General features: G+C 34.6%; 1 protein-coding gene across 1 annotated transcript; it reads left to right on the plus strand.

Annotated features, from left to right (window-relative positions):
- The first annotated feature begins 16,426 nt into the window (after positions 1-16,426).
- On the plus strand, positions 16,427-22,253 carry LOC122609374 (F-box/kelch-repeat protein At3g23880-like). The gene is made up of 2 exons (XM_043782422.1): positions 16,427-16,457; positions 21,490-22,253. The coding sequence occupies exons 1-2, from the start codon at positions 16,427-16,429 to the stop codon at positions 22,251-22,253; spliced, it is 795 nt and encodes a 264-aa protein (XP_043638357.1).
- The last annotated feature ends 163 nt before the right edge of the window (positions 22,254-22,416 follow it).

Below are 22,416 nucleotides of genomic sequence, written 5' to 3' on the forward strand. Positions count from 1 at the left end.
TTGTCATCAGAACATTTTATATAATGGGTGTTCAACAGAAACGATCAAACGAAGAACCAAATCAAATCAAACTAATCAAGTAACAAAGCAAAACAAAATACAATCATTTAGTTTCAATTTGAATTGATCTATTATATTAATATTAATTGATTGGGATTAGTATTTGTGAATGTAATTAACTATAGACGAATGTCTATAGTGTGAAAAAACTTAAGTTGTGTTCATTGTATGAAATAACTTTCAAATCTTGTCTATTGTATGTATCTAACCAATCAAAAACTTACAAGTTGCAACTTATATAGCTGCCACGTATATCCGAATACATACAATAGACAAGATTTGAAAGTTATTTCATACAATGAACACAACTTTTATTTTTTCACACTATAGACATTCATGCATAGTTAGTTATATTCATAAAAAAAAATCTTTAAATCTTCATGCAATTCTCATTCGTCAGTATACTATTAAATAATCTGTAATACATGCTTGCATTACAGAATGCAGTAAATGTGGACATCCAATTAACAACCTTAAACCAAAAAAATAGAAAAAAGGACAACATAACAATAGCATGACAGGCAGCAAACAAATTATCGAAGCTATGCAAAACAACCTAGGTCAGCATCTACTCAATTATATAGGAACTTTACCCCACAAAAGTTAGACCTTACGAATTAGTGATCCTCAATAAGAGATTATGACTACTTGGATGAGTCAAATCTCTGTTATGTAGACTTAGCAACCTCATGAGAATACAAAAAAGATGAGAAAGTCTTTATATGATAACAAAAACGGAATATCAAAAGGTACGCATCTAAAGTATTTCACTATTAAGTAAAAGTACATTAACTTAACGCTGACCTAAAACAGAATACATCAATATGTACGACCCAACTTATATCTGTGACTCATGTTAAGCAATGCTATGGTACGGAGAAGCCATCAGAGGAAACGCAGATTTAAAGAAAAATCATACTCATTGTGTTGTTACGTAATCTTTGTTATTAATTCACAATTATATTTAACAAATTCACTTGCTATTTACTCTAATCAACTGAAATATAAAAATTCTAAAGGAGGATAAGACTTCATGAGAGCTTTCTTCGCATATAGAATCCAACACTGGAAACGGGATATACGATATTATCAATGTTAGATATTCATACATTTAAGTCATAAAAGCTTATAATTTTAAAGAGATTATCAATACGGGACATACATTTAAGTTTACATATATATTTTCGAGGACGATGACACATTTCATCGTCTACTTATTATTATTTGAATAGAACTGTGGCTCTTCTAAAGCGTATCAAATTTCAATTTACAATCTTCTACGTGTAAAATATATGAATATATCTAATATTGATAATGTCATAAAACCCGTGTCAAGTATTGGACACGGGTCTAAAATCTATTAAAAATATTATGCGTAACTATGGTAGATTCATTAATTGTTGTGGTACAAATATCAACTCCCTTTTATTATAAGATAGACATTATGCAATATCAACTCGCTTCTTAGTTTTGCTGTGTTAGATACAGAAAGGAAATGAAGAACATTGCAGCAAGTTTGGTGATAGGAAGCATGAAAGAACCAACGTACAGTAACATGGGTTAATTAATGGTGAGATTACAGAACACTAAATGAAGAAATGCCATCTTCTTTTCACATGAAAGGCCATTCAAATAGATGGGGGTTCTATCTTGTACCTTTTTCACACGAATAGAAAAAATGTAGATATAGAAGCATGTTAATAGAAATTGAAGAAGTGAAGGAATGCAAAGAATTATTAAGAAGCGAGGAAAGACCGAACTAGAGACCACATGTTCAAGTGAGAAGAGAAAGACCGAAGTGTAGCAAGAACGAGTTGTCAAGATTATGGGGTGAATGTTGGAATAATCTTGACGGGTCAACAAAAGTCAAAGTGTCGTTTTTATTAATTTGAGTCTGGTATCTAATTATGTGTCATCAGTAAGTTTAGTATGGGTTAATTAGCTAGTTATTTGGCAGTTTTATTAGTCAACATATACGTGGTCAGTTAGTTTAAATATGGAGTCATGGGTTTGAAAGTGTGTCATGCATGGGTTGAAAGTGTCTTTTACGGTTAAGTGTATGCCTATATATATGGCTTGTTTCCTATCAATGAATGACAACACACTTTTCAGGAAGTAAAAGTTTTTTTCATATTTTTCTCTTAGCAAGTTAAATTCATATATAAGTGTACGTGAGATTGAGAGTGAGTAAAGGGTCCTGAATGTTGGTATAAAGCAGATATATATTAATGAACAAACAAGAAATTGAGAGATGGTATGTACACAATCAGTAGTAATGGAGAAGAGATGATGAAGATTCGAGTCTCAACCAATAACATGTTCTTACTCGATGCCACCAAAACTGAGGTTAGTACTACAAGCCCCGTTTCAATTACAAAATTATGGCATCTTAGATATGGCCATATTAACCTCAGTAGCCTAAGAATGCTCCATGATCAACATATGGTACTTGGATTGCCAAGTATAAAAGGCACATATGTCTGTGATGGTTGTATCATGGGTAAGCAAACTAGACTGCCCTTCTCTCAACACTCATGGAGAGCAACTCAAAAACTTGAACTGATGCATGCGGATTTGTGTGGTCCCATGCAGACTCAAAGTTTAGGTAAAAGCTCATATTATCTATTGTTTATTGATGATTTTACTCGGATGTGTTGGGTGTACTTCTTAACAAATAAGTCAGAGACATTTGGGAGATTCAAAGTGTTCAAAAACTTTGTTGAAAAACAAAGCGGGTGCCTGATCAAAGTGCTTCGAACAGATCGGGGTGGTGAGTTTTTTTCAAACGAATTCAACACCTTCTGTGAGGAGCAAGGAATTTGAAGGGAGCTAACAGTGGCATATACACCACAACACAACGGTGTTGTGGAGAGGAAGAACAGGACTGTGATGGGTCTCACCAGAAGTATGCTAAAGGAAAAAGAACTACCCAATGCTCTGTGGGCAGAAGCCGTGTCTACAGCAGTGCACATTATCAACATCTCACCTACTTCAGCCGTTGAAGGCATGACACCAACTGAAGCTTGGCTAGGTAGAAAACCAAATATTTCTCACTTGAGAATATTTGGATGTATAGCTTATGCATTAAAGCCAGAAAATGAAAGGAAGAAGCTGGATAATAAGTCAGAGAAAATGATATTTATTGGGTATTCCTCACACAGTAAAGGGTATCGCCTTTATCACCCAATAAAGAAAGTGTTTTATGTCAGAAGGGATGTGTTGTTTAAAGAGGAAGAAATGTGGTCTTGGGAAGAACAAAGACAAGGAAGCCCCTATGTGTACATTGAACCATTCCCTGGTGAACCCGACGTGAATGACAATAATTTGTCATCTCATTCACATGAGTTGTCACATAACTCACAAGGGTCAACTTCACAAACTAGTACAAATGAAAACTCACATGTTGCCACTCCACAACCATCACCTCAACTTTCTCAAAACTCACCCATAAATTCTCCACCATCCTCTACTACACCTCATATTAATGAAACTTCTCATGTAACCCACAATTCATCCTTACCTGAAACCTCAAAAAGAGTGTCTAAATGGCCAACTTGGTTGAATGATTATCAAAGTGGCGAAGGTTTATCTGATGAAGAAAACCAACTCACCAGATGTCAATTTGCTTTGGCTGTCTCAGATCCAATTACATATTCAGAGGCTGCTACAAAACGTGAATGGCATGATGCCATGCTTGAAGAACTTCGTGCCATTGAGAAGAATGATACTTGGGAGTTGGTGATTCCACCACCAGGGAAGAATATTGTGGGACTCAAATGGTTGTTTAAAACCAAGACTGGTCCATCAGGTGAAGTAACTAGATTCAAAGCAAGACTAGTTGCAAAGGGGTACTCACAGCAGAAAGGAATCGACTTTGAGGAAACATTCGCTCCGGTGGCTAGATTTGAGATCATTAGAATGGTGATTGCTGTAGCTGCTCAAATGGGTTGGTCTCTACATCAACTAGATGTGAAATCTGCATTTCTTAATGGTGAGCTCTCAGAAGATATCTATGTCTCACAACCTGAAGGGTTCGAAATTGATGGTGAAGCTCACAAAGTTTACAAGCTCAAGAAAGCCCTCTACGGTTTAAAACAAGCTCCCCGAGCTTGGTATGCTAAGATTGATCATTACTTCACTAGCAATGGATATAAGCGAAGTCTGAATGAGCCAACCTTGTATGTGAAGCAGTCAGGTACAGATATTATCTACGTTTGTATATATGTAGATGATATCGTGTACACTAGTTCAAGTGCTAAACTTATTGCTGAGTTCAAGTATGGAATGGAGCACCAGTTTGAGATGACTGATATGGGGCTGTTAAAGTTCTTCTTGGGTATTGAAGTTCATCAAACAAGCGATGGAGTGTTTATTGGCCAAGAGAAGTATGCACTCAATCTGTTAGATAAGTTTGGTATGAAGAATTGCAAAGTTGAAGACATTCCAATGAGTCCTTATGTTAAGCTGCAAGTTGAAGATGGTGAAGATAAAGTGGACGAAACTCTCTATCGAAGTATTGTTGGCGGTCTCCTTTACTTAACACACACCCGACCTGACCTGGTTTTCTCTGTTGGTGTTTTATCAAGGTTTATGCAGTCTCCTTCAAAGGCTCATCTTGGTGCTGCGCGTAAAGTATTAAGGTATATAGCAGGAACACTTAAGTTTGGAATTTGGTTCATAAAGTCAGAAAAGGTTGAGCTTTTTGGCTATACTGATAGCGACTGGGGTGGATGTGTTGATGATCGCAAAAGTGTGTCTGCTAGTGTGTTCTTTGTCGGTACTGGAGCTGTCACTTGGAGTTCTAAAAAACAAAGCACTGTTGCATTGTCCAGTACTGAAGTTGAATATATCTCAGCAACAGGAGCAGCATGTCAAGCTATTTGGTTACAGCGTATTTTGGAAGATTTGGGGATGAAGCAACACAATGCTACACAATTGTTTTGTGACAGCAGGTCAGCTATTTTGTTGTCAAAAAATCCTACTATGCATAATAGATCAAAGCACATCGAGCTTAAATTTCATTTCATTCGGGAGATGGTGAATCAGCAGACTATTGAGTTGGAACACTGTAGTACAACTGATCAGATTGCAGACATCATGACAAAGGCACTTTCTCGAGAGAAGTATGTGTATTTCAAACATATGCTTGGTGTGATGGAGTTAGACTCAAGAGGGGGTATTAAAAAATGAGTCATAACTCCCCATACACTCCCTATGCAGTTACTTTTGAATTGGTCTTTCAGCACGTTCCCATGAAACCGGTTTCCCCGGTCAAAATAAAGACGGCCTAGTTTATAGTTTTAGTACTAACCTCAGTTTTGGTGGCATCGAGTAAGAACATGTTATTGGTTGAGACTCGAATCTTCATCATCTCTTCTCCATTACTACTGATTGTGCACATACCATCTTCAAAGTGTAGAACATAACCTTTCCTCATGAGTTGTCCAACGCTAAGTAAATTATACTCAAGTTTTGGAGCATAATAAACATCATCAAGAAGCTTAGAGGAATTAGGCCCAGTGCTAATTTTGACGACTCCTTTCCCTGCAACAGCTAATTTCTTTTTATCTCCCATTTGGACTTCAAGCTTGAAAGTCTCATCCAGTTGCGTGAAGGCCTCTTTGCATCCAGTCATGTGATGTGAGCATCCAGAATCAAGAAACCACAGACTGGTAATTGTTCTCCCATTGCAAGCGTTTGCCATCAGCATGAATGCATCATCATCAAGGCTGATGCATGTCATAAAGAGATGTTGCTCGTCAACTTCTTGTTCTTGTTCAGTTTCTTCAGCAGCTACATTTACTTGAGGATCATCTTTGTACCAGCAATCCTTTTGGAGATGTCCTTGTTTGTTGCAGATGTAACAGTGGGGAACTCGTCCTCTATAAGAACCACGCCCCCTTCCGCGTCCTCTCATAGGACTGCGACCTCGACCTCTACCACCGGAATTTCCTTGAGGGGAGCGATTGTTTTCCTGAAATATTTGGAGAGCTTGTTCGTTTGGCCTTTCAGGCTTCACATTTTGACGACTATTCATCCTTTCTTCTTGTGACTGGAGAGACCCCATCAGCTTCACGGGGGTAAGTTTGGAAATGTCAAAAGACAATTCGATGGAAGAGGCTACATAGTCAAATTTTGGAACGAGACTACGTAGTATCTTCTCAACAATAGTCTGATTGTCAACATTCTCCCCATATGAGCGCTTCTGATTTACAATAGACATCACACGAGAGAAATAATCACCAACCGGCTCTCCCTCTCGCATGGTAAGATTCTCAAAGTCTCTTCTCAGCCCTTGCAACTTAACAGCCATTATCTGAGTATCTCCTTGGTACTCCATCTGCAAAATCTCCCAGCTTTCTTTAGCAGACTCTGCAGAAGCAATTCGAGAAAAAAATTGATCATGCACAGCCTGTTGGATAAGGGCTGTGGCATGAGCATCTCTTTTCTTCAAATTCTTGAGTCGTGCTTGATCAGTCTCCCCTTCATCTATGCCATTCTCAACCAAATCCCACAGATCACGAGATTTTAGAATTGTTTTCAAGCGTATACTCCAATGCTCGTAGCCCTCACCTTTGAAGATTGGAATTGGGGTGGGGGCTATTGATAAATTACTGGTTTGATCTGTCATGTCAAGTGAGAGGTGAAGAGAAAAAAAATAGGTGTGGATCGAGTGCTCTGATACCAAGAATGTTGGTATAGAGCAGATATATATTAATGAACAAACAAGAAATTGAGAGTAATAAAGTGAACACAATGATAATTTCTGAAAGTGTTTTATTGTTTTCTTAAATACACCCCTTTAAATACTAATAAAAATAACCGTACTCAACGAAAGACTAGGAAAAGATAAACCTACTAGCAACTGCTTTATTCTACCACTAACAACCTATAAACTAGGCCATCTTTATTTTGACCGGGGAAACCGGTTTCATGGGAACGTGCTGAAAGACCAATTCAAAAGTAACTGCATAGGGAGTGTATGGGGAGTTATGACTCATTTTTTAATACTGAATCCTACAAAGGGGGTCATTGATATTTGTAATCCTTAGTGTATATCATTGTTGTTAGATATTGGACATGACGAAGACGAAATGTAAGAAAGTTGATAAACCAATGTCTTTGCCCATCTTTTGCCAATGTTCTGTCCATACTCCATATGCCAGTGGTGAGTTAGTAATAATAATAACCTGAGGAAATATATCTAGTTTTTATGAATCCAGGTTTTGTCGTTTGCGTGCAGCAGGTATATGCAGATGTGTAGTTGACGTATATGAACAACTCCAAGCCACTTTGCTCTCGTGGAGTGTTTTAGACTAGTTCATGATGATTGATTGCGAGCCACTGGTAGTTTAGTGCGGCAAGAGCCGGATTTGTAACTACATCAGAAAGCTTTTGTGAATCCCTAAAGGTTACGTTCTGCATTCCCTCAAGATGGGCCCACAAATTAAAGGGTGTGACGGTGTGGAAGCTAGTCCGCATGCACTTAAAGCACTATAAAGAACAGCACGTCGTTAGTGATTGAAGTTATAAAAAATTGTTTCAACAATATATGTATCACTGTATCCACCTGCAATAACACCACCAAATGAGACCCGATCCACAATGTCCAGAATTTCACTGAAGCGCCAAACTTTGATCCTTGCTCCAGAATAGTATTTTTGTCCAGGTATTATTATCATAAGTCTCGGATTGCTACACATGGGGTCTTCATGTTAATGGCTTCAAAATTTCTAAGAATTCCTAAGTTTGAATTGTTACTTGATTAATGTTGTATTTACATGTACATTTTACTTTGGTGGTGGTTTATACGTTTCATTATTTTGGTTCATGTTTCAGAGTAATTATTTTGGTTCAATAAAGTGAACGTGGATCTCATTTCGGCTTATATTTCGGCCATCCTCTGTTTTGACTTTGACCACCAATCTTTGTTTTGGCATTATGTACAACTAGAATTGTAACTCGTACATTGCGCGCGGAGTTAGATATATCACTTTTTTCTTGGTTGTTGGAACCTCTTGTAGGAGCACACTGAAATTATGTTCAGGGCTTACTCTAATTTAAAGAATGCAAGGTAGAAAACAACATGCATCACATTCACAGCGATTTAATAGAAGTTCATAATTGGTAATATAGATATAGATCAACTAAATAATCGATTATAAGAATTCGATGATTTCAAGATTTTATTAATATACCAAATGTATTTGTTGCTGTACTATAATGTTTTCTGAAAATAATTAATTGAATTTGTTTCTTGATATGTACGTGGATGTTTAAAATGTAAGTGTCAATATGCAACAAAGATGGAAGGACAAATAACACTACAACAAAATTCATTCTATAAGCAAAGATGAAACAAAATATATGCATGAATGCTTCTAGTTTACTTTTAATACATTATTTTCCTTTTTGATTGGTAACATTTTTTTCATTTGAATTAAATAGTTCGTTTTTTACCTATATTTTTTTAACTTAACTTATAAGCTTTTATAAATTACATTTATGAACATCTAAAAATTGGTGATGTTATAAGTCTCGTGTCCAGTATTGAAACGGGCCTAAAATCTAGTTTACGATTATAATACGAAAAGAAAATTAAAAATAAAATTGATTTAAACAAATCGAAACTGTGATTGGTTTATAAGTTATAAAATCAATTGTCTTTTCGTATAGAAAAAAAATGAAGAATATAAGTTGCAAAATATATATTATTGTTGTTATTGTAATCTCATTAATGCCAAAGCCAATGAACAGTGCCACGTGCCACGTGGCGCAGTTCTATTGGTCTCGGTTGTATTCCGTGTTTTTCCCAGATTTTGCTATATCGAATTCCGTTAAGGTTATTTTTTGTTCGGTTTTTCTTGGTTTCCTACATAGTTTTTTTTTTGTTTTTGTGTTTTCTTTCTATTGGTCCACCTATACCCCGCGTTTTTTTGGATTTTGCTATATCGGATCCCGTTAAGGTTATTTTTCTTTCGGTTTTTGTTGGTTTATTACATAGTTTTTTTACTTTTGTGTTTTCTTTCTATTGGTTCATCGTATACCCATCACTATTTAGATTTTGTCATTTTGGATCCCGTTTGGGGTTTTTTCTTGGTTTCATCATAATTTTTTGGCTTTTGTTGTACATTAAATACAAAGTATGCCGTAAATTATAAAATACTTATAAAAAATATGTCGTTAAATTATAAATAATCAATAGGAATATTCCGATTATCAACCTAATGGACTGCCCACTTAAGCGGCCTTTTAATAAATCATATAACCAAAGGAAATTTGCCATGTTAGGCCCATTTAACCAAGATCCACTTAACCAATATATAACGATTGCGTAATCCTAGTTAAAACCATGATATCCTAAAAAACCACTCTTTGCTTTTATTTTTTTCTCGATCCATCGAATGTGCCTGTTGGGTCCTCCTTCGTTACAGGTGACTTATCATCCTTTTAATCGTAAGTTAAATATCTGCTATCTTTGATATTTTTCTACCTATGTCGATCGATGTCAATCAATATATATAAACCTAGTGATTTGCCACAATCATATACTAGTAATTATATAAAACTTCTGTCTCCTTTTAGAATGAAGAAATTGAAATTTTTATGATATGTGCCAAGATTTGATCATTGAAATCTTCACGAGGCTACCGGTTAAATCCCTTCTCCGATTTAGGTCAGTCTCCAAATCGTTATGTGGTTGTATTGGCAGCCCCGATTTCATCCGTTTGCATACCCTCCGATCTCAAGAAAAAGTAATAATAGTACACGAATTAAATCGTGAAGGAGTAGATAACCCTTTAAGTTGCATATACACATTACATTCAGAAAGCCAATTGTCATCAAGTACCTATACAAGCGTAGCAGCAGTTGAGTGTCCTTTTACAGATATCAAAATTGTAGGTTCATCTAACGGAATTATATGCCTTTCTCATTCTAAAAACGGTGTAAATCATCTGTGGAACCCTTCAACTAGGCGCAAACTAACCATACAATACCGTCCTGCTTCTTGTAGTGATCCGTCTGAAGGCCAAATTGATCTGGTATTTGGATTTGGATACGACCCAGTGATGGACGATTACAAGATTTTGAGGCTCATCATCACCGAACCCTTAAAAAAACATGCGTGCGATATGTACTCCATGTACACGTTGAAAACAGGCACTTGGTCTGAGATTCGTGGACCTGCCATTCCTTATTCGTATAGATATCATCCAATTTCACGTCAATGTCTTTTCAACGGAACTTTGCATTGGGTCGCTACAGGTAGGTTAATCGATCAGTCAGGAGCTAACATATTCTTTTCTAATATGATGACATTTGATTTGAGCACCAACGTTTTTTCTTCATTTGCGTTGCCACAAAAATATACGGGCGTGATCGTAACAATTATACAAGGTTATCTAGCTGTGATGTTTTCAGACGATAATAACACTTGGATTTGGGTGAGAAAAGAAGAATCCAGTAGTGGCAATTCTTATTTGTGGTCTATGGCTTTTAATATTAACACAACTGAAATCGATGGAGCAATCCAAGTTTTGCACCTTGCTGCCGATGGTGAATTACTGTTGAATTATAAATTGGGGATCCTGGTGTATGATCCCGCGACACGTGTGCAATCGAGGCTTGAGAAGTTCAGGGGCTCTAAACGCGTATGTGCAATGCAATTTTGTGTTGAAAGCCTTGGATTGCTACACATGGGGACTTCATGTTAATTGCTTCAGATTTCTAAGAATTCTTTGTTACTTAATTGGTTGTTATATCTACATGTACATTCTACTCTGGTGTGTTATACGTTTCACAGTTATTTGTTGCAATTACGATGTCTAGCAGACCACATGCAAAATTGTTAGTGACTTTTGTTGCCAAGTTTGAAAAACACATTGAAAATTGGTTCATATATACATGTTTGGGTTCAATAAAGTGAACGTGGATCTAGTTTTCGGCTTATATTTCAACCATCCTTTGTTTTGAATTTTGACCACCAATCTTTGTTTTGGCATATACAACTAGAATTGTAACCCGCATATTGCGGGGAGTTAGAGTTATCACTTTTTTCTTAGAAGTTACAACCTCTTGTAGCAGCACACCGAAATTCTTTTCAGGACTAATCTCTACTTAGAAGTTACGACATTCTTTTATAATTTTTTTATTTTGAAATAAGTTTTTTAATATCTATATAAAACATAAAACAATAGTTAACTAATCATTTTAAAACCCTCTTACAATCTAAAACTAATTTGAAAAATTACCACATAAGATTTTATCCTATGTGTCAACTCCATATTTTTCTGTAAATAAACTATATATTTAGAAAACAAATGAACGTATATATGTTAACATAAATAAATATATATATTTATTAGATTAAATGATATCTTCTCTTTAGTTTAAAAAATCACGTTTATACCTAATGATATTTCATTATTTTTTTTATTCAACATTTATATGAGGTTCCTTTTGGATTTTTTTTATGGTGATTATATGAAAGTTTGCTCAGGTCGTTGGTTAGTTGGAACTCTCATCGCATTAATCATTAGTGGCAACATTTAAAGTTTATAAACTTTTTTATCACCACTAAATTATATTCATCTTATATGAGTTAAGACCTTTGTATAATATCATAACTTTCTGAAAGAATTATGTTAATTCTTTCGTTCATATCACTATGGAAATTATGTATAATTCTTGGTTTAATTCTTTTATCTTTTTTTGAATTTTATGATAATGGTTAATATAATCTCTTTTTTCTTTTGTTTTTTAACAATACAATTTTTCATTGTGATGATGAGAAAAATATTATGATGGTAGACGAAGAGTTAGTTCAAAACAAGTGTATATAACAATTAGTTTAATGATTGGATAATGAATACGTTATTGCTAATTTAATTAAGTGAAACTAAATAGATTGTTCGTCCATATCTTTTTTTTACGATCATTATTGATTCATTCCATTAACTCATTTGTTCACATATTAAGCGTTTCATTAAATGTTTTTTTAAGCAAGTTTAACTCAAATCTCACTTTATTGAGCACCTTTTTAAAGCAGCTGCACATCGTGCGGGTAAAAAATCCTAGTATATATATATACTAGGTCTTTTACCCGCGCGATGCGCGAGATGTTATAAATTATTGTGTGATGTAAAATTAATTTATTTAAAGTTCACATGACCTGATAAGTGAAATATCTATTTCTGAGCCACACTTAAATTGTTTTTTAAAAAATAATAAATAATTGATAGATCAATGGGAACCAGTTGATCTCATGTACCGCATTTGTATTTGCGAAACTTTATCTTGAGTTTTTTTTGCATCGATGGTCAGCTTTCATTTTCATAATTGCCTTTGGCCAAAATTAAATCGGGATCTTTTAGACACAGGCTCTAAATGAAATCACGGTGGGCAACTCTAAGTGAGTTGGTTATCTTAAGCAAACTTAGCAATTCTTAATTTGTACCTAATTTGTTGCCCTTATTAGAAGTAAAATATCAAGAAATAATGATTAGTGTCCTCTTTTCATAATAATCATGACCTAAACTAATAAGGTAGAATATAACCAAAAATATATGAGCTGGTAAACAAAATAATGTTTAACAAAAATCGAAAACAAAATTTTGATATATTTAATAAGAACATAGTCCAATTGATATCAATACAAATTGAAGACTTGCTTTGTAATAAAGATCGATCAAATAGACTTGATTTTGATACCTCACATGCACGGTACATGACTTGACTTAACGGCCAAATAGACGACCGTTAGTGATAGATATGGTCAGTGTAAGTTTTTGACAACGATGGATATATCTCGCGTAATTTTTAAATTGTAAGTATAATTATTGTAGTTTTGAACAAACCCCAAATATGATTTTTGTAATTTACCTTTAATATAATGATTACCAGACAAAGCTAAATGGTTCTGCAGTATTAATAAAGCTATAATTGCAACTGGAGTCGCATCAAAGATTAACATAAAACTCTAATTTATTTCATTGGTTAACACAAAAATAAGCTCATATAATGGGTCCACCATTCTGGACCTGAAATTGCAATTAACCAACTACGAATATATATAGTTATCATTTAGGCAAGTAATTATTTATTTAAAGAAAAAGAATTTGAAGAACTCGGATTAAATGTTATGGGTTCCAAAATGAGAATTCATACACCTCCTAAGGCCAGTGACGGAGCCACCTTGCGAGTGGGCTTTATTATCTTTTGGCCCATCCTAATTAGAAGACATACTCATGGTCCAATGAAAAAAATGTGTCATTGGAGCTTTTAAAACAAGTGACATCACTATTTTCTTTAAGTTGAACTTTACAATATTCTCAATTTACAAATCTATATAGATTTTCCTTATATATTACTGGATTGTGATTGTGATAGCATAAATCAATGCTTCTTTAGTTATAAGTATGACTTATTTAATTATTTTTTATTTTAATTCATTATAAAGTATGGAACGATTTAACATCGTTTTTAGATTGAATATATGTATATTAACTTTGATAATGGACTTTATTATCTTTTGGCCCATCCTAGTTAGAAGACATACTCATGGTCCAACGAAAAAAATGTGTCACTGGAGCTTTTAAAACAAGTGAAATTACTATTTTCTTTAAGTTAAACTTTACAATATTCTCAATTTACAAATCTATATAGATTTTCCTTATATATTACTGGATTGTGATTGTGATAGCATAAATCAATGCTTCTTTAGTTATAAGTATGACTTATTTAATTATTTTTTATTTTAATTCATTATAAAGTATGAAACGATTTAACATCGTTAAATTGTGAATTGGTTTATTAATTCTTTTAAACCTTTGATTTTATTAATTCTTTTAAGCCTTTGTGACTAGCTAGTGCCGAAATTTTTTTTGGTCCGTCCTAAACCAATTAGCTGGTTTCGCCACTGCCTAAGGCCATATCATTCTAAATCCATTATTTCTGTCCGCTTATTGGTTTTAATTGTGCCAGCAGAAAACTTCTTCACTAATGATACCAACTAGAAGTGATAGGAATTTGCATATGTTGAGAGCAAAGGTATCCCGTTGAGGAAGTAGGGACCTAAATAGATGAAGATCAATGTATGCACTAAAAAAGCATAAGGACAAACAAATGACGTTAATGGCCCATCCTCTAGCTGATCCGTTATAAATAGCAACATGCACAAGAATCTTACATTATGGAATAACACACATGTTGAGATAAAATGGTTGAAGTATGATTTTACCTCGCATGTCGTGCTAGCGAAAGCAGAAGCTATGTCAATCTTAGCCACCCAAAATGTTGCAACCAAAAATATTTATTTGCACGAGTCAGTGAAAACATTACAAAAAGGGCGGTCAAAACAGTTATTTGCACCGGTCAAATCAGATCAGGGTACGCTGAAGCGAGACATTTTTAGTGAAAAAATTTAGAGTTGATTTATGGATAAACTTAGAGCTAATCATATCGATTTAACAACATAATTGTAAGCCATCACAACCAAATCCAATGACGTATAGTAGATGTATACATTTCCTCGCAAATGAAAAAGGACCACTTCCGCACACCTGAAAACAAATAATATTTATATCAACCATGACAAACTTAAAAGTTACACTATGGAGTAAAGAACAGTCGCTTTTGCATATATGCAACTTCATTAGTTTCACCATTTCAGTAGTGCGAAAAGATTTAAAACTTTTAATTATGTGGTGTCATACTGTGATTGATGATGCACTCATGACTACACATTTAATGGCTTAACCAAAACATACCAAAAGAAAGTAAATTAAAAAAAAAATACCAGTTCACCCGGAATGGTAGTTTCATTTATTTGATAGTATTATGGACATTAATACTTGTGTTTGCAGATAAATTTACCTGTGTACAAGCAACTATATACAACCTATTCTGCAAAGGACAAACAAAGCAAGAGCCTTTATCTATACCTTTAGATTAGTGAAACTCGAATTTTGTAAGCTTTGCAAGCCCAGCCCTGCCAAAATAGCTTTCCTCATCATCAGCATCGATCGACTTTTTAGTTTGAGAAGCAACAGAAATAGAAAGGCCGCTTTCAACATTGTCGTCGTGATCATCTGCCTCCAATAGCTTGTCAGCCCCCTGCTTTCTGATTCGCATTTGCTGCAGCCCCTTCTTGTTGTCTATAAACCTATTAAAAACCAAACGGACAATATTGTTCACGTTAACAATAACTTATTCTAAAATTCAAAGAAGGTTTGTAGCATAAACAGACAAGTCGACTATGTACACGAAGGGAATAAAACTCACATTTGCTCCAGAACTCTTACGCGCAACTTTTCTGAATATTTTCAACTTGTCCTAAACCCAAGTCTTTAAGTCGCTGCCCAATTTTAACTACAATCAAGAAGCACAAACATACATTATAAAAGCTTATTGAGTTGTAATCAACATATACGCTAGGCAAAATAAAAGTGAATGTCTTTGTTAGGGGCAATAGAGTTAAAGACAACAGTGGCTGGCTGAATCAAGGAACCAAACTGTTAACAAACCATTAAGTCATTACACATAATAAGCTCTTTACAGAACAAGCTCTTCAGAGATTCTGAATCTCATGAGCAAATTTGCACATATATAAGAAATGACTAACACTTGCAACAGAAATAAGTCAGGACCCAAAAACAATCTTTGATGTGTTTGCGAAAGACCATCAAAGGGCATTAGTATCATGAGTATTGTCTAGTTTCTACAACCACTGGAACTGACCACTGACCCCCTGTACCCTTTTCAAATCAACACTTAACAGAATTGGCTAAAATAGAGGTGTCACAAAATGGGCAGAATCGAGTATGTTGTGTACTTGTGTAGCATGCTCAGGCCAAAAAATGGATATATTAGAGGTAAATCGAGATAGGTCAAGTCCAGTTTGGTCCATCAAAAATTCCAAAATTATATAATGTATACTGGGGTTAAATATGATTAACAAAATTGAACTAGCAGCCGCATATTACAAGTTAAAACTGATTTAATTGCACAAAAAGTCCTATGCAGGCGACGCTTGGAGAATTTCATAAGGCCAAGACTCGGGAAAAAACTTACGTATCCCAAATAAGCAAATGAGTTGACAAGTCGACATCTATGTAGAAAACTCGCTGTTAATATGGGATTTACATCTGATCATTTGAGAACTAAACCATATTTGAAGTACCTAAAAAGCAAGAAAAGACATAAAATGATTCGTGGTATACCAATTGATGATACACGAAAGACATGGTTATGGATATGATATATGACCAGAACATACCACAAGGTAGATTAGAGAGGGAATACTGAATCACATTGAAATCTAAAGATTTCTTTGTTCATTATAACTATATTAGAGGCGACGAAATAGATGGGTGATACAGTCAATAGTGATCGATCAGGTTGGTTTGGCTTGAAGCTCTTTTTGTCCAAATTTTCAGTTTTTTTAGAGTCCCGGCAATTATGAAAATCAGATTTATTTTTTCATTTACAAATTAAGTTTTCGAGTAATATGATTTAGAAGGTTTTAGATATTAAACAAATACATTGAATGGTTTTTGACCCATTTGACAAAATTGACCAGTTCAACCCATATGACCCGTCTCCGTTAGTTTAGGCTGAGTTTTTAATATCCATAATACTTGTACGGTAAAAGGGTGGTATTAGGGTATTGAAAGTGGCAAAGTGCCAACTCAAAACCCCATATTAGGGTAAAAAGATGACGATTAAACTGACCTTAAGTTGTCTGCTTGGTAGATCACGATAAAGCTAGCTCATTCCATTTAATGACCAATCATCCCATATATATATTGTAGATCGCTTCAACCAAAAGTAACCCACGGAGCACATCACCCACAGCTTGATTGATCACATAGCCTCTTAGCGGCGTTCTGTTGTTCTGTATCTTCAAAAACAAATTTCGTTTTAGAATCAAACCATTCTCTTTTCTTCAATAAATCACAGGCAAAGTGTAGTTTAAAGAAGGCACAATAAATAAAGGGATTACCTTATGTTGACATTTTACCCTCTAAGCAACTTAAAAATGGTGACACCACAACTCCACATGGGATTCAGATGACCGTACCTGCAGTTCTTGGGAGCAATCCAGCTTGGTCTTAATGAATTTTTCACGTGAGGACAAAGATCCATGAAGTTTTTCCAATCTTACAGCATGATTAATTGTCAGACCATGAACTTAATTTGTTTCGACTTTCCCAAACCGACACAGCAATTTTGCATGCATGTAACTTTGTTCAAGTCTTTAATTGGTTCACCAAAATACGTATTATCTAGAAACCTTAGACATCGATCATTTGAGTTTCCAGAAAAATGATCACATTTATGCAAACTGAAAATCCGCATATGGGTGGAAATGTAGGAAGGGATCCCTCCACATGACATCAACATCCTGTAAGAAGTAAAAGCAACATTATTAATAATGAAAACGCGGTACCTAATAAAAAGCGCTGGTAATAGCTTGAAACGGGTCAAATGGGTCGCATGTCATCTAGAGTACGTGTTATATTCAAATGATTATAATCTTGGAACTCTTTTAAGCGAAGGGTGTTTTATAGTTAATGCATCTGAGTTAGAATCTTTCCCTGAATGAGCAGAGGCTTTATGCAATTTAATCATCTTTTAAACCCATGGTCAATGCATGAGTAGGAATTAAAATAGTTGTTCTTGCAAGAAAACACATTTTTAGTCATTTGATATGTGCCTATTGTCTCGTCTAGCTGAATGAATATATATGCATAGAATATATAATGGCTAGAAGAGTCTTTATATATTTAGTACGACAATTATCTAATATCTAATTATTACGGAGTATATCTTTGTTTTTATTATTAGTCAAGAAGACTTGGTAAAAGTCATTAGTAGTAGTGGCATAGAAGTAGGAGTGTATGTCTAAGTGTTTACGTAACCATGACTCTTATTTACGAGTCATATACCCGCGCAATACGGCGGCGATGATGGTAGCACGGGATGGTGGTCGCGTCGGCGGTGGTGACAGGGCGATGACGGGTGGTGAGGGCGGCAATGGTGGTGATTGTATAAATAATTGATGTTAAAGGGGGTAGTGTAGTTATTTTAAGGATTGAAAAATTTATGTTGTAAGTTAATTTATTAAAAATATTATAAATATATATTGGATGAAGATGTTTAAATTAATAAATAAAAAGGAAGGTATTTTAAGTAGTTTAATTCCTTATTTTAGATTTTTTGGGGTGGATTCCGCTTGGCCGGGTTTATGGTGATGTATATCCATTGATTGTGATGTATAAGAATACGTGGAATATCAAACTTACACTCTTGAGTCTTGAGTGAAGAAGGAATGAATCCAAATATATAATTTTCAAATAAATTGTGTATTTGCATTTTTTTTATAATTGAAAAAAATTGAATGATATAAAGAAATAATTTATTACAATGGTACAGAGTATCCGCGTATTGCAGCAGCGAAATTGTGTGGGTGATAGGTAAAAGAAGGTGATAGCCAAATGCTTTAGCCGTCCAGCTCCGTCCTCAGATTTAAAAATTCATCGAAAGTATATCAAATGACATCTCTAATGACATCTCTGACGAAAGTATAAATTCTTTAAATTGTTTTAATTTTGCCTCCTTTGAAAAATTATATGGCTACTATCATGTGCCAAAATTGGGTCAATCCCAATAAAATAGAAACGGTGTTTCTCACATTTTTATAGACCGCAGGTTCCGTAACTAATGATGGACCATCTAACAAGGATATAAACGGTTCGGTTAGCTAGAAATTTGCATCACATATACCAAAATTCACACATTCGCTATAATTGTCACATCTGTCACGTGGAGCGTACCAGATGATCAATTTAATAACCAAAGAAATCAATAAACCGATAAAAGAATATCAAAACATGTGATTTTGTTTTCAGATGTTGTAATAGGGCGTGTTTTTAGATGATCAGTTTAATGTTCACAATCTGCTACGAAATTATCGTTACCATTAAGTGCACTTTGTTTAATATACATTTTGTTATCATTTTAAAAGTACAAGTATTCTTAAACAAAGTAGATTACTTTCTTTTTTTTCCCCTTCTTGACAATACAAGTTATTAGGGGCGTTAATCTGTTAATCATGTCATGTCTGGGCCAACGGGATCCATATTAGCATGTTGACAGGTTTATATACCTGGGCCGAAACGCAGCCCATATGATAATGTGTTAAAAGGTGACTTGTTTAGCAATCTACGTTGAAATTTTCAATATTTTAAATCCACACCGTAAATAATACTAGCAATTGTCATTGTAAACAAAGATACAACATTTTAAAGACACGTCTTTACGTTTAAAGATTAAACTATAACACTCACCCCTGAATTTTATGATAAATGTACAACTATTTAATGCACTTTAACTGCAGCTAGCAAACCTCTATTTGATTTTATGATTTAAACCAGCTTCAGAAAGTTTAATTTATTGAAATTTAATGTTTAAGGTTTGTTTTTAGGAATGTTTAGATAAGATATGAAAAAGAAACTAATTTCAATTATGTTCACGACTTATAGGTCAAAACGTCAAGTCGGGCTTTGTAATAACGATTGTTAGAGCCGGATCATTTTTGGCTTTCACAATCACACATCAATATTATGATTGGAAAACAAGTGCAATAGAATGTACGAAATGTAAAAGTTGGATGTCTAATCCGAGTAATAGCGGGAGCTTGAGTGCTTGACTAACTTAGTTTTGTTTCTCTCTGTTGATGGACAATATAAATTGGGGTTTTACCTATTATGAAACACCTTGATTCTTGAGTCCTGTTAGAAATGTTAAACATACAAATAAATTACAAACACAAAAACTACATACTAAGTTGTCAAGTGTTGTGGACCAATTAAAATAAAGTCTATTTTCTCTTTCATGTTTCCCCTCTGAATTTTATTGGTGACACCTGGGTTTGTAAAATTTTGTTTGTAATTTTCATGAATTTATTTTATTTTTATTTTAGTATATTTTATTGAAAAGTATTAATCAACCTAATTTATATATTAATCAAAAACTAGTGTGAATTTATGAAATTATATGATAAATATGCAACTATTTAGTACACCTTCACGAAAACTCTTAACAAAACCCATAAAAAAAAAGTATGTCCTAAATTATATATTACTTGTAAATTATATCTATACTATATTATAAAGCAGATTTTCCTTAGATTTTCAATATTGAACTTGTAATTTTCAATATTGATTTTAAATACTTCCCCAAAATGCCCCTCCTATCTATTTTATATTTATCTAAAATAACTATAATACCTTTTCTCTCTCCTCAAATCTCAACCAATCATCTTTTTTCTCTCTCCTCCATAAATCATTTATTCCTCCAATTCATTCAAAATCTTTTATCTCAAAAATCGTACATTGATAAATTATAAAAATTGTATGGGTGTTCTTAAAATTTCATGTTTTTCATTAGAGATGTCATTCGATATACTTTCGACAATTTTTTAAATCCTAGGGCGGAGCCCATACGGCTAAGGCATTTGACTATCATAATCTATGACATATCAACTCCTATAACCTATCATACTCTATGACCTAGGTATCACTCCATCATCTCACCGCCACAACGCGCAGGTACTTGCTGTCGTAAATTATTTATAGGAATAGGAGTGGTGATCAAAAGAATCGTCGATCGCTCCGGTTTACAATTGGACTTGCCTATTCCGATTATCAACCTAATGGACTGCCCACTTAATTACCGGGCTTTTAATAAATCATATAACCAAAGGAAAATTGCCATGTTAGGCCCATTTAACCAAGATATATAATGATCGTGTAATCCTCGAAAAACCATAACATCCTAATAAAAACCACTCTTTACTTTTATTTTTTCATCCATCGTATGCCCGTGAGTTATCATCCTGCTTTTAATCGTAAGTTAAAGATCTATTATTATCTTTGATATTTTTCTACCTATGTCGATGTCGATCAATATATATAAACCTGGAGTTTTGCCACAATAATATCCGAGTAATTATTATTATGTGATTTTATTTATTTTTTCTCTTACAAATAATATATTCAAATTATGTAGTACTAATTAAAACTTCCCATCATCTCCATATAGAATGAAGAAATCGAAATTATCGTATGATATGTGCCAAGATTTGATCATTGAAATCTTCACGTGGCTACCGGTTAGATCCCTTCTCCGGTTTAGGTCAGTCTCCAAATCGTTATGCGCTTGTATTGGCAGCCCCGATTTCATCCGTTTGCATACTCTCCGATCTCCTGATGAAAAACTCATGATCGCACACCAATTTTATCATAAAGGAGTAGATAACCCTTTTAGTTACATATACACATTACATTCGGAATGCCAATTGTCATCAAGTACCTATACAAGCGTAGCCAGCAGTTGAGTGTCCTTTTACAGATTTCGAAATTGTAGGTTCATCAAATGGAATTATATGTCTTTTTGAATATGGAAAGGGTATAAATCTATGGAACCCTGCAACTAGGCGCAAATTAACTACACAAGACCGTCCGTCTTGGTGTTCTTGGAATTCGGCTAAAGGCCCCTTTTATACTGTATTTGGATTTGGATACGACCCAATCCTTGAAGATTACAAGATTTTGAGGTGGACCAAACCCGATACATACGCCATGTACACGTTGACAACAGACACTTGGTGTGAGATTCGAGGACCTGCCACTCTCGATACTAATGTAGCATCAAGCCAATGTCTTTTCAACGGAACTTTGCATTGGGTTGTTCAATGCAAGTTAATCGATCAGTCAGAAGGCATGGTATACAATTATCATATAATGGCATTTGATTTGAGTGCCGACGTGTTTTCTGCAATTCCATTGCCGGAAAAGAGTTGGGGCACGAGGCAAGTAACAATTATGAAAGGGTTTCTAGCTGTGATGTCTTCAGAAGATGATAACACTTGCATTTGGGTGAGGAAAGAAGAGTCGTGGTCTGTGGCTTTCAATATCAACACAATTGGATTCGGACGAGCATCCAAAGTTTTGCAGCTTCCTACCAGTGGTTATTTTCTGTTGAAATCTTTCCAGAGGGGGGTCCTCGTTTATAATCCCGCAACACATTTGCAGTCAAGGCTTGAGAAGTTGAAGGGTTCTAAACGCTTACATTCAATGGAGCTGTGCATTGAAGGCCTCGGCTTGCTACACATGGGGACTTCATGTTAATTAAAGGCTTCAGATTTCTAAGTTTGATTTGTACATACTGGTACACTGGTGGATTATACTTTTCATATTTGGTTCATGTTTCACGGTAATTTGTAGTAGCAATTAACATGCCCAGCAGACCATTCAAAATTATTAGTAAATTTAAATGCCAAGTTCGAAAAAC

The sequence above is a fragment of the Erigeron canadensis genome, chromosome 7, assembly GCF_010389155.1.
Source record: "Erigeron canadensis isolate Cc75 chromosome 7, C_canadensis_v1, whole genome shotgun sequence".
NCBI classification, from domain to species: Eukaryota; Viridiplantae; Streptophyta; class Magnoliopsida; order Asterales; family Asteraceae; genus Erigeron; species Erigeron canadensis.

Bases quoted from the DNA above. Each gene is read 5' to 3' on its own strand.
- LOC122609374 (XM_043782422.1), top strand. From the start codon at position 16,427: ATGGGTGATACAGTCAATAGTGATCGATCAG. The intron at 16,458-21,489 runs GTTGGTTTGGCT...TCGAAATTGTAG, and splicing joins AGTCAATAGTGATCGATCAG to GTTCATCAAATGGAATTATA.